General features: G+C 43.5%; 1 protein-coding gene across 1 annotated transcript in view; it reads left to right on the top strand.

The window, feature by feature from the left end:
- Positions 1-14,738, top strand: part of RGS6 (regulator of G protein signaling 6) — a 575,553-nt gene that overhangs the window by 506,012 nt on the left and 54,803 nt on the right. The window contains 3 exon segments of the mRNA XM_060139971.1: positions 489-599; positions 13,079-13,110; positions 13,113-13,206. Coding sequence (XP_059995954.1) covers positions 489-599; positions 13,079-13,110; positions 13,113-13,206 — 237 coding nt within the window.

Raw genomic sequence — 14,738 nt, 5'->3', positions numbered from 1 at the left:
ATGTTTATAATATGTTAACTCCTTTTGGTCTGCCAGGATTTTAAAGTCTTTACAGTAAAGAAGTCCTCCAGTTGAGAATGATGCACTGGCAGCCTAGAAAAACTGTAGCATCCTTTGTGTGCCCCAGATGCCTTGAGATCTGTAGTCCATGTGGGAGGACGAGACATAGGCAGGCTTGGACCAGTGTATCAGTAAAGCTAGCATAACCGGGGGAGGATGCACCAAGGTTCAGCGAAAGAGTTAAGTGGGAAAAAGATATAAAATGCACGTGTGTACTATGACTGCAATGATGCGAAAACAGTATGTTCGTCATGAGAAGGGAGCAGGGACAAATTAAAACAGTTGGATTTGTTGGAAGTGGCAGTGAAGGTAAACTTTTTCCCCTTTAACTTGGAATTATATGAAGACTGATATAATGTTTGTGTAAAGCAGAATACACGCTTTTATAGGAAATCAGTGGCATTCTTGGCTCTGCTTCCCTCCTGCAGCTTAATTGCTTACACAGAACAGTATGTGGAATATGACCCTTTGGTCACGCCAGCTGAGCCGTCCAATCCCTGGATCAGTGACGATATTGCTTTATGGGACATAGAGATGAGGTAAAAAAAAAAAAAGTTTTAATGTTCGGGAGTGCGGGGGGCAATGCATGAGATCGTGAAATTATGTTACACCCTATCTTAATTTGACTCTTTTTATCAATAGAACAGAAACCCCTCAAGTAACCACCCAACTGGATTCCTTACCCATGGTTTCTGCCTCCTAATAGCTTTGTACATGGATCCTTTGTGGCTTCCCTCTGACCTCTCTATGACCCTGTAGATGTTATTGATAACTGGGACAGTCCTTCACATTTCCTAGTTCTGATTGCTGGAGGGCAAGAATCTGTGGGTCAGTTTAGCTTTTATACATTAGCAGCAGCAACAATAATAGCTAGCCCTTACTCTGTGCTGGCCACACAGTAAGTGTCTTCCACTGAATCCCCACAAGAGGTAAACATTATTATTCTCACAATTGAACAGATGGGGAACTGAAGCACAGAGGAGTTAGTGAACTTGCTCAAGGTCACACAGCAAGTAGGTGGCAGAGTTAGGATTAGAACCCAGGCAGAGGGCTCCAGAGCTGTGGTTTTCATCACTCTGCTCTTCTGGAATAGCGGGCAGCAGTGGTTCCATCCCATAGCTCCTTATCGATGAGAGAAACTAGTGTGTTTACTTCGTAGCTGAGGAACCGAAGCCCAGGGAGACTTAGACCACGTTCACGATTACAAAAGGAAACCCAGTGTGGTGTGCCTTTGTACCCTCTGCCCCTCGGTGAGACAACTCTTTATTTGTTCTTCATTTCTTTATCTCTCTCTCATTCACTTTCATTCTTGCTCTTTTTCTGGCTTCTTTTCTTAAAATGGAAAACCTTATAAGAAGTAATAGAAGTCATAGACGCTTCTTATAAAAAGTTCAAACTGTCCAGATGGGCATAACAAAGCAAACTCTTTCTCCCTCCAGCCCAATCTCATTTTCCAGAAGGAGCCTTTGTTAATAGTCTAATGCCATGATTCCCAAACTGCACCAGGGCACTCTAGGCTGCTGCAGGGAACTCACAGGGTTCCCACGGGACATTCTAAATCTTTGAGGGAAACATAGTGATGTTCAACCCATGTCAGATACTGTGTAGACGATTAGCTTATGGTCGTTCACCATTCTCAACATTAGATCACATTACATTCCTTCCAGTGATGTCATATCTTTGCAAATCTGGGTTTTCAGGGCAGTTGTTGTGATAAAAAGCAAGTACTGGACAAAAATCAACATGGACTAGGAAATGAGGGGGCAGGTCCAGTCTGATTCCAAAGTTTGAGAAGATGTGCCGTACTCCACAGCACACACGCGGTCATTAGGAATGAAGTAAACATATTATTTTTTCTTTCAATTTATATGTATTTCAAATAGCCATTAAGTTGTTAGGACATAGATACATATTACGCTCTTTGACTTTTTAAGGAAAAAAAAAACTGTTAAGGTTTTTGTTGTTGTTTTGGCCCAGGGGCTCCATGAAAAACTTAGTGAGACATTAAGAGCACCATGAACTAAGGAAGAGTGAAAACCTTTGACTTACTGTCTATTCCTTTAGATCTATTTGTATATACAATATCATATTCTTTTGGATAAATAGGTCCTTTACATATACATTGTCCCGTAATTTTTTAATTAACAATATATCATGGCAATCTTTCCAGGTAAACACGTATAGATCCGCCTATGCTTTTTAATAGTTACATCATGTCCACTTACATAATTGTAGTGTAATTTATTTAACTAATGCCCAGGTCATAACACTTCGCCCGCAGCCATCTTGCCCCAAACTTGGGAGCGCCCTCGTCCCTCCCAGAGCATCTCTCCCTCACCCTCATGCTCAGGGCGGATGTGGGCATGCAGGTGGCAAGGGCCCTGCCTCCACCCCCGCAGCCCACCCAGCAATTGCCCCCTTCTCGCCCTGGGGCCCAGGATGTAGGTATCGTACAAAGGTTTCTAAATCCCTTCTTTTCTATGCACCTTTTTATTTAAGAGGGTGGGATCCCATGTGGGAACCCCCCACAATAAAGTTTGTCACTGTTTGGGAAAAAAAATATTTAGGTTATAACCTTTTGTTGTTGTTGTTAACATAAACAGTGATACAAGGAACATCCTTAGGCACAAGTCCAATTATTTCTTCAGGATAAATGTCCAGTGTTGGAATTGCTAAGAATGGTATGCATATTTTAATTTTAGTTCATATGGCTAGATTCCCCTGGAGCAAAACAATAACAACTTTTTTCATGCCCTCAACTTAAAAGTGCCCATTTCCCCACATCCTTACCAACCCAAGCATTATCAAGTTTTTTTATCTCTGCAAATCTGACAGATGAAAATAAAAATATTTTACTTTTATTTCTTTGTTAACATACTTGAGAATCTTTTCTCGTGATTACTAGATACTCATTTTTCTTTTGTGGCTTGCCTGTTTTTGTGTTTTTTGCCCATTTTTCTAGTGGTATGTTTTGCCTTAGACTTTGGGATAGAAAGCAGTCACATTTACTCGGATCATATAGTTAATCTTCTTCCTGATAGTTTATGTTTTCTGAATCTAATTTTTCTTCTTGTTTCTGTTTCTCTTCCTTGACTTTTTCTTTATTAATCAAGTTTTGTATTAGTTTTTGTTACTCTTGTTTCTAGTCTAGTCATACTTTTAAGGGGTTTATTTTAAAATGTCATTGCTTCAAGCAAATAATGAAGTATAAAAAATGAAAACTAGAAGTTTTTCTTTACCTCCTCCAAATCCCGTTCTTCCCCAGAGCTTTGTTAACCTGATATATATATATATACTTCTTTTTTAAAATTATTATTTTTGTCTGCGTTGGGTGTTCGTTGCTGCGTGTGGGTTTTCTCTAGCTGTGGCAAGCGGGGGCTACTCTTCGCTGCGGTGCATGGACTTCTCGTTGCGGTGGCTTCTCATGTGACAGAGCACGGGCTCTAGGTACACAGGCTTCAGTAGTTGTGGCACACGGACTCTAGAGCACAGGCTCAGTAGTTGTGGCGCATGGGCTTAGTTGCTCCGCAGCATGTGGGATCTTCCCGGACCAGGAATCAAACCCATGTCGCCTGCATTGGCAGGTGGATTCTTAACCACTGCGCCACCAGGGAAGTCCCAACCTGATATATTTGAAACTAACACTTTGAGACATATTTCTCAATCAACATTAAAAGAATATAGTATGTAGATGGGTATCTTCTTTCTAATATTTCTGACATGCCCTCGGTAGTCCCTTTGATCGGATCCAAGAACTTAAATCTTTCTTTAACTTGGGTCCCCTTCCTTCCTTCCTTCCTTCCCTTCTTCCTCCCTTCCTTGCTTCCTTCCTTGCTTCCTTCCTTGCTTCCTTCCTTCCTTCCTTCCTTCTTCCTTCTTCCTTCCTTCCTTTCTTTCTTTCAATTATTGCTACACTTTTCTCCACTCTACCCTCTCTTTTCAGGAAATCCTTTTGTAGGAATTCTGGTCATGTGGGGTGTAGCAGCCCTATCTCTTTTCTCTACTGTTTTTCAATCTCTTCATCTTTTTATTCTATATTCAAGGATAGAATTCCTTGAATTACTCTTCAGAGTCACCAGTTTCAATGGTGTCCATTCTGTGATTTTATACTTTAATGAGTTTTTCTTTTCCTACAAAGTGTTGAGAAGAGTGGTTGACAACCGTGCTTTTTATTTCCAAGAATCTGTAATATTTCTTGGACTACTTGTTCTTAGTAGCCTGCTCTGTTCTAGTGATGTTTATCCTCTTGAATCGCCCTGAGGATGGGATACAGATGTTTTTTCATATCTTCCCTCTATTTCTACCACTTAGTCTATTTCACAGGGTATATTGATCAGAGAATCATTGTTTCTGTTCATTGTCTCAGTACTCCAATCACTGTTCAGAGCAGATCAATCCTTTCAGAGACCCAGAAATTTGGGGTACTGCTGGTTTTCATAAATGAAGGTCTTGACTTTCAACTTTTGCCATACATTAGAACCACCTGGAGAGCTTATTTTAAAAAATACCAATGTCCAGTCCCGTCCCCAGGTCAATTAAGTCAGAATTTCTGGCAGTGGGGCGTTTTGTTCTTACTTTTATGCTAATGTACAGCCCTGGTCCAGATGGACTATACCAGTAGCTGATGAGGTTCCCTCAGTAGTTGTTTGGGAGGCTGGTTCTCAAACCACGGGGTACATCAGAATCACCTGCAGGTGCTCATTCAAATACAGATGCCCCAGGGTGATTCTGGGTGCCTATATTTTTAGCAAGCCTTCTGAGTGATTCTGAGGCACAGCACAGGTTGAGAAATCCTGGTGTGGCTCCTAAGTTCCCCTGACCTGGGGCAGGCTCTCCTCTGGTCACGTGGCTCTACGGCCTCACCTGAGTGTATTAACGGGAGGAGGGCACAGGTAAATCGGCGGGGTTCTCCTCTGGGTTCTGGACATACGGTCCAAGAACAGACTGAAAGACTGGGTCCTCTCTGGAAGTGGGATGGGTGGCTGCGGGGGTCCGTGGGTGGTTGAGCCCCAACTTTCCTTAGCCCAACGTCCCTGCAGCCAAGCGTGCTGCTGTGTTTCAGGCCCTGATTGGTTTTCTGAAGTTCTTCAGTTTCCTCTCCGTGGTGCTTCCCAAGAAGGCCACCCTTTCTCCCTTCTGCTGAGGGATCTTAGGGACACCCAGATAGATCTGCAGAAACCTATGAGAAGTAGGGGAAAACCTCAGCATCTTTCGAAGTCTCCCTGCCTTGCTGAGATGTTTTTCCCATCCATATTTGCTGTACCACCCCTAGGTTACAGAGGTACCACCCCTAGGTTACAGAGGTACCACCCCTAGGTTACAGAGGCACCACCCTCTGGCTTTACTGCCCACATGAGAAGCTGGCCAGAAAACACCCCCCTTTACTTAGGAGACTCTCTCTGCCCCAGGGAGCCGTGTCCCGTATTTCTGAGTTTATTCCCTGTGTCCCCTGTTTAGTGCCCACCAACTGCCTCTACTTCCAGTCCTGCTGCCCAGGGCTTGGGGTTTTCCCAGACTTATGCTGGGGACACTAAGTTACTTTATTCCCAGATGGCCCCACTAGAAGCATAGGCGGCCCTCAATCAGCTTTGTCACCAGTTCCGTGAGTCCAACTGCTTCATACCTTCATGAAATTCCTCAGCGTTTGCCATCTGCTGGTAGGAAATTTCTTTGCCTCTACACACTATGTTTTGTCTTGTTTTTTAGTATTTCATGGAACTCCAGGCTCTTCCTGGACCACTTCCGCAGACCTCACACAGCTGACTTCCCTTCTCATTCAAGTCTCACTCAGCATTGGTGTCCCTTCCTCAGAAAGGTCTTCTCCTAAATGGAAAAAGAATTTGAAGAAGAATAGATGCATGTATATGTAAAAAAAGAAGAAAGGTCTTCTATGACCACTCAATCTGTAGTGGTCACCCCATCCATCCAGTCACTCTATATCCCATCCTCCCCCTGGTTCTCTTTCTAGATAAGACTTAAAATTATTTTAGTGCCTTGACCCCTGTCTGGCACACAGTAGGTACTCAAAAGGTATAGGTTGGATGGAGGATAGGTGGAGAAGTGACCATTCTGTTGGCCATTTTGTTGGTATTTGGGAAAGGAGGAGAGGTAAGTGCATGAATTGAATTCACCATGATGACACCAGGATTTCCTCCTTCTTTCTTGAAAGTCAGTAATAAAACATGTGATAGCTTGGGAAAATGGCAGTCATCTGGCCTGTTGGTTTATCCCAACCTATCAGCTTGGTCCCCAAGGGATGAGCTGCCCCCACAACTAGGCTCTGGCTCTGTTCTTACTGCTCAGGCTTCTACTCTAATCATAACACCTGACCTAACACCTGCAGTGTTCTGTCTACCTTCAAGCAGAGTCAAGTTATTTAGATACAAGTGAAAATGAAGAGAAGCTGTGAGGCCCGATTTCTTCTCCCAGTAGGACATTCCCACCCAGTCAGATGCTGGCAGTGGTTGGGTACCTGCCTTTGGTGACACGGAGTCGGGGATCAGTGCCAACATCCTGGTTCAGTCTAAAGATGAAACAGCCTTTGTCCGTGAAAGAAAGGCTGAACATGACCAGTAAAATAATCAAAGGTTATTTTTTCTCAGTTTCAGTTTAATTCAACAAATAGTATTGTGAACCTACTATGTGCTGCCTTCTGAGCAAGAAGGTCTCTCAAGATACTCATGTAGCGAGGTGAATAAACGTGGTATCTTACCTCCCGACCTCAGGATTCCTCCTCATTTGGCAAAGGACATTAATGTCGCTTGGGGCATAGACTCAGTGATTTTTTTAAATTGCCTTTGGCTGGATGGGGCAATGTGTACCCCCTTCTCAAGACCCTCCAATTTCAGTAAAGGCTCTACCCTCCCAAACACTGTGTGAAGGAGGTTTTTGGTGAAGATGGGTGAAGGTGTGTGGAAGAGTCAAGGCAGCATGGGAGAGAGCAGGAGTCCCTTGGGACTTCGTGTTCATCTGAGGTGGGCTGTGATTTCTACTGGGCATGAGCAAATGGGTACAGACTCTTTACGATGTCCAGGGCGGAGGGCATCTCAGAGAACGTCTGGATTCCACAGAGATGAACATGCTGTCTCTGCCTTGTGGAGGTTTCAGACAACCCAGTGGAAGATGGTGACAGGGTTTAACAGAATAATTGGCAGGAATATGCACCTTGTACCATAAATAATAGAAAATTGTGGTTTAATCCTGTCTCCTTCTCAGACAAATGTTTAGATCTAGAAATCCAAGAATGAGAAGGGCATGTTCAGAGGGCAATACAAGGCTGCCCTTTTAAAGGATGCGCCTCAAGTCTATCTCATGGAAATTCTGAGAAATCAAGGTTTGATAAAGAAAGTAGTGATTGCCAGGGCTCGTCATTGAGGGAAAAAAAGCCCCAGATTGCCAGATCTCAGTTGGAGAGAGCTCTGTAGTCTAAACACCACCAGGAGAGTGTCTCTGGGAAGTATTCCTGAATATGCCATCAGCCAGATAGTGGATCTAACAAGAACCTGGCATTGCCTGCAGGATTGTGGTTCATGATTTGCTCTCACCACATGATATACGTTTGGCTTTCTCTCTATACTGGGCAAAGGTGCATGAGCAAAGAGCTACAAGGAAGCCGGCTCATCCTGCTTGGCCAATGGCATCCACTCCCAACTAGCCTGACCTGCTGAGAGGCAGAGACCGTCCCTGAGCTGCCCGTGCCCAGCAAGTTTAATAGAACTGTTCATCCAGGATATTAGTCAAGTTCCTTCACTGTGGCAGTCAGTCTCCGAATATGGCCCCGTCGGTGCCTTCTCTCTTGGTATGCCTGGGCTGCTGCTTACATCAGGATGGGACACCTCCTGCTCTTTTTATCTGGGCTGGCCTTGGTGCCTTATTTAACCAACAGAGTATGACAGAAGTAACATTCTGAGAAAATGGTCATAAAGCAGCCCTTGGTCATTTAAGACACTCCTTCTTAGAACCTGTTGGCCAAGCCGTGAGAAACCCAAACCATTAGGGAGACCGTGAGGTTGATAGCCTCAGCTGAGCTCCTGGCCAACACCCAGCATCATCTGCCATGTGATGAGCCATTGTGGATGTCCAACCCAGTCCAGCCTTCAGATGACACCACCCCAGCTGCTATCCAACTACAACCTCTTGAGAGACCCCAAGTGAGAACCACCCAGCTGAGCCCAGTCAACCCATGGGATACTGAGAGAGAAGAATAAATTGTTGTTTTAAGCCACTGAGTTTGAAGATGGTTTGTTACACAGCAACAAATAATAGGACCACTCCCCATTGAAGTATTTAGGACCCTCAGGTTTTCTTGGGGCATTAAATAAAATTGCGATTGTTCCTTCAACCGCCCTGGTCCTGAGATGGGGTCAAGGAACAATCCCTTGTATCATAGTTTTTCTGATAACTCAAATATCTTTTGAAGATAGCTGAGTGTTTTTATAGATAGCTGCTTCTTGTGAATCTGGCTTTCTTGTTCTCAGTTTGGGAGATTTCCTCCATGCTCTTTAGTTGGGAGATCAACTGGAATGACAGACTCCCTTGGAGAGCCACCTGTCTTTGCTATATGTTGGTTTGGGCCGCTCACTGGGAGGCAGAATTTGATGAGGATCAATGGACACAGAAGAGAAATTAGAGTTAGAAAAAAGCATCCAGCTAGCGATTAGAAAATACTGTCAGTATACGGTCACATCATCCACATCACTATACACATCCTATTGATTTCCTCTTAGCGTTAAATACTTGCTGTGTGAAAAGCACTATGATGAATACAAAGACACGTGATATGTGATCTCTTCCATCAGAGAGCTCACAAGATAGCCTGGAGAGACAATGACATAAACCCTTAAGAAGCTAAATGATGGTATAAAACCATAATTAGAAATATGTCATAAGGAAGCCTTCCTACACCGTGGATGGAAATAAAGGAGCTGTGAGTTCCATGGATTATTTGTTTGAGTTGGGCCAAGGTAAAATTATTGACCTGGTCACCTGGGGATGGATGTTCAGAGATATTTTACTTTTCAGAATTATTTTATAACCACAGAGACCATTCCGTGGTAGCAATATGTTCAAATCTGATCTTAAACCTTAAAGGGATGTTGCTTGGAAATAACCGATACAAGAAAGACAAATATAGAAAAGTTGTATCCAAGAAGCTTTTAATAGAATAGATCCCAATGACCAGATGTTCTAGAAGAAAAGGAGCAGATGTGAAGTGTCCAGATACAGAAATAGGATTGTGAATAATGGATAATTGAAAGAACCCAGATGTACTAGTTTGAATAATGTCACCTAAAAATTCAGAATCCCAGAATGTGACTTTATTTGAAACAGGACCATTAAAGATGCAATTAGTTAAGATGACAAGGTCATCCTCGGGTAGAGTAAGCTCTTAATCCATATGACTGGTGTCTTTATAAAAAGAGAAAACAGAGACACAGGCACACACAGAGTAAATGTCTAATGAAAAACCAGATACAGAGGGAGAACACCATGTGATAATGGAGGCAGAGACTGGAGTAATGTATGAGCAAGCCAAGGAATGCCAAGGATTGCTGGCAACATCAGAAGCTAAGAGGAAGGCATGGAACATATTCTCCCCTAGAGCCTTCAGAGAGAGAGCGGCCCAGTTAACACCTTGATTTCAGATTTCTAGCCTCCAGAACTGTGAGAGAATAAATTTCTATTTTAAGCCACCCAGTTTGTTGGTACTTCGTTGTGGCCACCCTAGGAAACTACCACACCAGGGTATCCTATTTCTCCAGACCTCCTTGTTTCTGCTGAAGGCTGAGCTTGCAGCTTTCTGGATGTACCGACCTCTGTCCTAGGCCTCCGATTCTGCCTCTACTGTGACACCCCAAGCTTTCTGGCTTACCCTCAAAATGGCCCTTATCCCACTCCTGCCACCACCAAGGAACCCGGCAGGATGAATGCGGTCTCGCTGCTTGGGTACCAGAAAGTGGTGACGCTAGTGGTAGGTGTGTGTCCATAAGGCAGTCACTGCAGTGACCAAGCAACTTTCCACACCTGGCTCTCTGGGCACAGCCTTCGACTGGGGTGCAACTGCCACCAGCACCATCCCTGCAGAGCCCTGCAACTTTGGTGGCAAAGAGCAGATAGCTGAGCCCATTCCAGGTCACAGCATGACACTGGCAGAAAGAGATGCTTTCCTGCAACTCTCTGGGTCCTATATTTGCTGCTAGCCTCAACCCCAGGGGGGATTTCTCTATTAACAGCATTTTTTTGTGCCCTGGAAAGCTATTGAATTTGATTGGTTCTGTGGCTTGAGTTTGAGAGAATTCAGGATCTGTCTTCTTGGCTCGTTGCAGAAGGCCCAGCCTGGCCCTTTGGAAGAGATCTTTCATGGAATTCCCCATTGTTTGACCTGGTAGGCTTAGTCTTCCACTGTCACCCTATTGAGCTATCCCTAGAGATTCGCAAGAGCCTCCCCAAGCCCTGAGGACAAGCCCCAGAATGAGAAGATCCTGCAGGTAATGATTACACCTAGCGGTGCAGCAATAGAAAAGATGGGTTTGAATCACTTCATTCCAGAACTGTGATTTCCAATACAGGAGCCACTAGCCACAGGTAGCCCCTTAAATTTAAGCTGTAATTATTTAAAATTAAGTAAAATTTAAAATTCAGTTCCTCAGTCACACTAGCCACATTTCAAGGACTCAGTAGCCACATGTGGCTGGTGGCTACCATATTGGAGCACAGATATGGAATCCTTCCATCATCGCAGAAAGTTCTATCAGGTAGCACTGGTCTAGAGCTATTTGTTTTCCAAACCTTTCCACACATGTGCTCTCTTCCCCTTTTTTACTAAGTGTAGTTTCCTGAGATAAATATTGAGAATATGTCACCTCCATAACACAAAGAAACATCATTTTATTCACTTAATGTCTGTTAGAGATAATAAAAAGTTTGTGTCCATTTTTAAAAAGAGGGGGAATACTTGGATGTGATCACTGTACCCTACACTACAGAGCAGCGCTCACAGCACTCGTGTTTGCAGATGAAATGTACCTTCCTTGCATCATTTGTTGACGCTACTGTGCAGTGATTCTGAGCCCTGTGGGCAGGAGCCTTTGCGAACCAATGTGGCTAGCTTTCATTCCACACCTACACACTTTCTATCTCCACCTTCTGTCCTTGGCAACAGAGCTGCATTGGGAGAATAACCCAAATTTGGTTGTGGGGAGCGGAGAGACGGCTACTGTTGAGCTCCTGCAAAAAGCCTGAGTGCGACCATTGAAAATGAATGGAATATTATGCTATTTTCTCCTCCAGTTTCTATAATTTTCTTGTATCAAGCCGGATGACAATGAAACTATGTACTTCATTATTTGGCTCTCCATAAAAATAACTTCACCACATCCTAGAATTTAAAATTATGCTTCTGGCTTTTGTTGAAAGTAGCTGTATGTAAAAGTTTCCTGCACTTTTTGTTGTAAGAAAAGTATCAGAAACATCATTTATTGTGTTTCAGTGCCTCTTATGTTAAAGACTTGTGAGATAATTCCTCTTATAATTCAATACCAGAGCAAAAGTTGTCTTTACTGGCGAACATAAGCTAGCTTTTTCGAATGTTGAGAGTTATGTAATCCATTCAAATCTCTTTTTGTCTTGGCTCCAAGGAAGCTCTCAAAACTTTTTTGTTCACTTGCAGCAGTTTCCCTAGCCTAGATTTTCTGGTATAATAATCATCCCCTACCACGACTTGTCATCACTTGTTCTTATTGTTATATTTAAGAGTTTTGGGTTTTTGTTATTGTTCTGTTTTAGTAATTGTATTCTTGTAAACCCCCTCTTCTTTTTGGACATAAATTAAACATCAATTTATCAATGAATATCAAAAAAAGAGGGGAAATAAATATTGCTAGGCCAGTGCTTCTCAGAGTTTAATGTGCACTTAAATCACCCAGGGATCTTGTTAAGCTGTGGATTCCAATTCCACGTGTCTGAGGTGGGGCCTGAGATTCCACTGCTGGTCCACAGACCACCGTGTGAGTGGGAGATGGCAGTGTGTAGCTTGTGAACTAGCACCCTATTGCTGCTAGAAGGAGTCAGAGGAATAAATACAGCAAGTGAACTGTAAATGGAAAGGACAGAAGCTGAAGGAAATAGTCTCATCTTCCAACACAAAATGAATAAGACCAATTCCCCATCCCCCTCTCCCCCATGCTTTGGTTTGGAGAGGGTCCCATGGATGTGAGGCAGCACAGCAGAGCTAAGAGTTGCACTTTGGAGCCACACTGTCTGACCTAGAGTCTCCACTCCATCCCTTCCTAGTGTGTCTTTGGGCAAATTGTCACTAGGCCTCAGTTTCCCTATCTGCAAAATGGGGACAGTACTAGTACTTTTTTCAGAGTAGTTTCAAGGACTCAGTGAATTAACAGATGTGAAGTGCTGGGAACAACGCCTAGGCCATCATAAACACTGTGCGGGTGGTGGTTAAATCAGTGAGTGAATTCAGCATTCTGCTTCTAAACAACTGAATAAGGTTTATCCTGGATGAGTGGATGCATTTCTGACCGACTGGATCTAAACTGGACTCTGGTTTTCCCCTGTGGATTGAGGAAGGGGCAGGAGGGGGGGGGGTACATCTTTGATGAAAGGTCAGATTCACAAGGCATCCTCTTTATTTTTTTTTTAAGTGAAAAAAATGATGGCCTTAAGAGTTGGACTTATAACTGACAGAGTGGCCCAGGGAAGCCGAGTCAGTGGGGTGGTTGTAGTTCCTGTAGAGCAGCCACTTGGCGGGCATCCTGGTGACCCTCGATTAAATGTGGCCCCCCTTCCAATACCTTCTTTAAAGAGACTTTTTACTGTTGGCTAGTGCTGGTGCACAAAAGTCTGCATTTGGGATTTGTGCAGGTTTTATGGAATCTGTCACTTAAATATGAGACATTTCCCTTTGGCCCGTGGCAGCAAAATAAATTTGAGTTGCTGAAGAGAATATGACACAGGTTTTTGCCTGGTATTGATCACCTTTTAAACCTTTGTTCCCCTCCCAAAGCAAAGAGCCCAGCCAGCACCGAGTAAAGAGATGGGCTTCTCTTTCGACGAGATATTGAAGGACCAGGTGGGGCGGGACCAGTTTCATCTACGATTTCTGGAGTCGGAATTCAGTTCCGAAAACCTCAGGTAAATCTCTCCAAGGTTTGAGTTGTGTGCAGAGTGTGTATGAAGAAATTTGCATCCCTCTTTCCACCTCCCTTTGTCAATCAGATGTTATGGTTCAGATTCCAATTCCAGTTAATCTGGCTGAGGTTGACACAGAGAAACAAACTTTATGTGCAGATTAGCAGTGACCAATACCAGCATTTGTTGTGCTTTAAGTCCAGATGTCATGTTTTCAAGTTATTGGAAACATGTCTCCAATGATAAGTCAATGGTCAAATGGATTTAATGACGCTGTCCATTAACTAAAACCATAAAACCATGGAAATCCACAGTGGAAAGGCAGTTCAGAGACCATCCCCTTCAAAACTTCCCAGTCCAGGGTCCTGAATACTGGACAGGCTAACCAGAAGGAAGAATGGTCAGCGGGCTCATTTCAGAAAGCCAAAGTAAATATCATTCAAGACCTGGAGGACACAACTGTAAAAGCTAATTAAAACATGCTTTTCCTTTTGGGAGGAATTCTAGCAACTTCGTGTAGTGGTTACTTTTGTCACTTGATGCCCTTGAGAACATCTGATTGTTTCTATTGGGCTACGACTAATCAAGATGAGGGGAAACGTCTAATGTGCTTACAGTTACTGTTTAGTAGAAAAAATGAAAACTTTCAAAACATGGGGCCCCATTGTAAGTGAAAGGAAAGGAGCACATTAAAAGGGGCAGATATCATGGTCATGAAAAATCTGGTAATGTGGTTTACAGGCTTTCACTGTATTAGATTTCGAAACAGAGACACATAGAAAATGTGACTTATCTAAGACCCTTACTGATCTTAGCCCAAGTGGGGGCTTCTCAGTGGATTAGATGGAAATCTCAGTGTTTTCTTGGCCCCAAGCTCTCTTTTATATACGAGTTTAATTCCCATCTTCCTAATGGCATTTTTCCAAAGAGTGGCTTTATAAATTTTTTATTTTTTTACTTTAAAAAGAGCATATGCTGTGAGCAAAGGACTGTCTGCTCCAGTGTCAATGTGCAAACTCCATGTTATTTATTTAGAGTTAGAGACCATGTCGGTCCCATACGTCCACCAAATGATGTTTATTACACACCTATCCTGTACCCAGCCCCCAAGAGTCTGCTAAGGGATGCGAGAAAGTCAAGATGCGTGATCTTTGCCTGCAACGACTTTGTAGGTCCTTGAGGAAAAAGACACAAGAAACTCTTAAGTCATTAAATGAATATAAATGAGTGTAAACTCTAAGAACCTTTTTTTTTTTAAATGTTGAGGCTTCTTTTAATGTATTCATTTTTTTTTATTTTTGGCTGTGTTGGGTCTTTCGTTCTGTGCGAGGTTTTCCTCTAGTTGTGGCAAGAGGAGGCCACTCTTCATCGCGGTGCGCGGGCCTCTCACTGTCGCGGCCTCTCTCGTTGCAGAGCACAGGCTCCAGACGCGCAGGCTCAGTAGGTGTGGCACACGGGCCTAGTTGCTCCGCGGGCATGTGGGATCTTCCCAGACCAGGGCTCGAACCCGTGTCCCCTGCATTGGCAGGCAGATT

This window comes from Lagenorhynchus albirostris, chromosome 1 (genome assembly GCF_949774975.1).
Source record: "Lagenorhynchus albirostris chromosome 1, mLagAlb1.1, whole genome shotgun sequence".
Classification (NCBI taxonomy): Eukaryota; Metazoa; Chordata; class Mammalia; order Artiodactyla; family Delphinidae; genus Lagenorhynchus; species Lagenorhynchus albirostris.
Note: the sequence above shows the minus strand (reverse complement) of the source record. Positions and strands in the feature narration are given on the sequence as shown.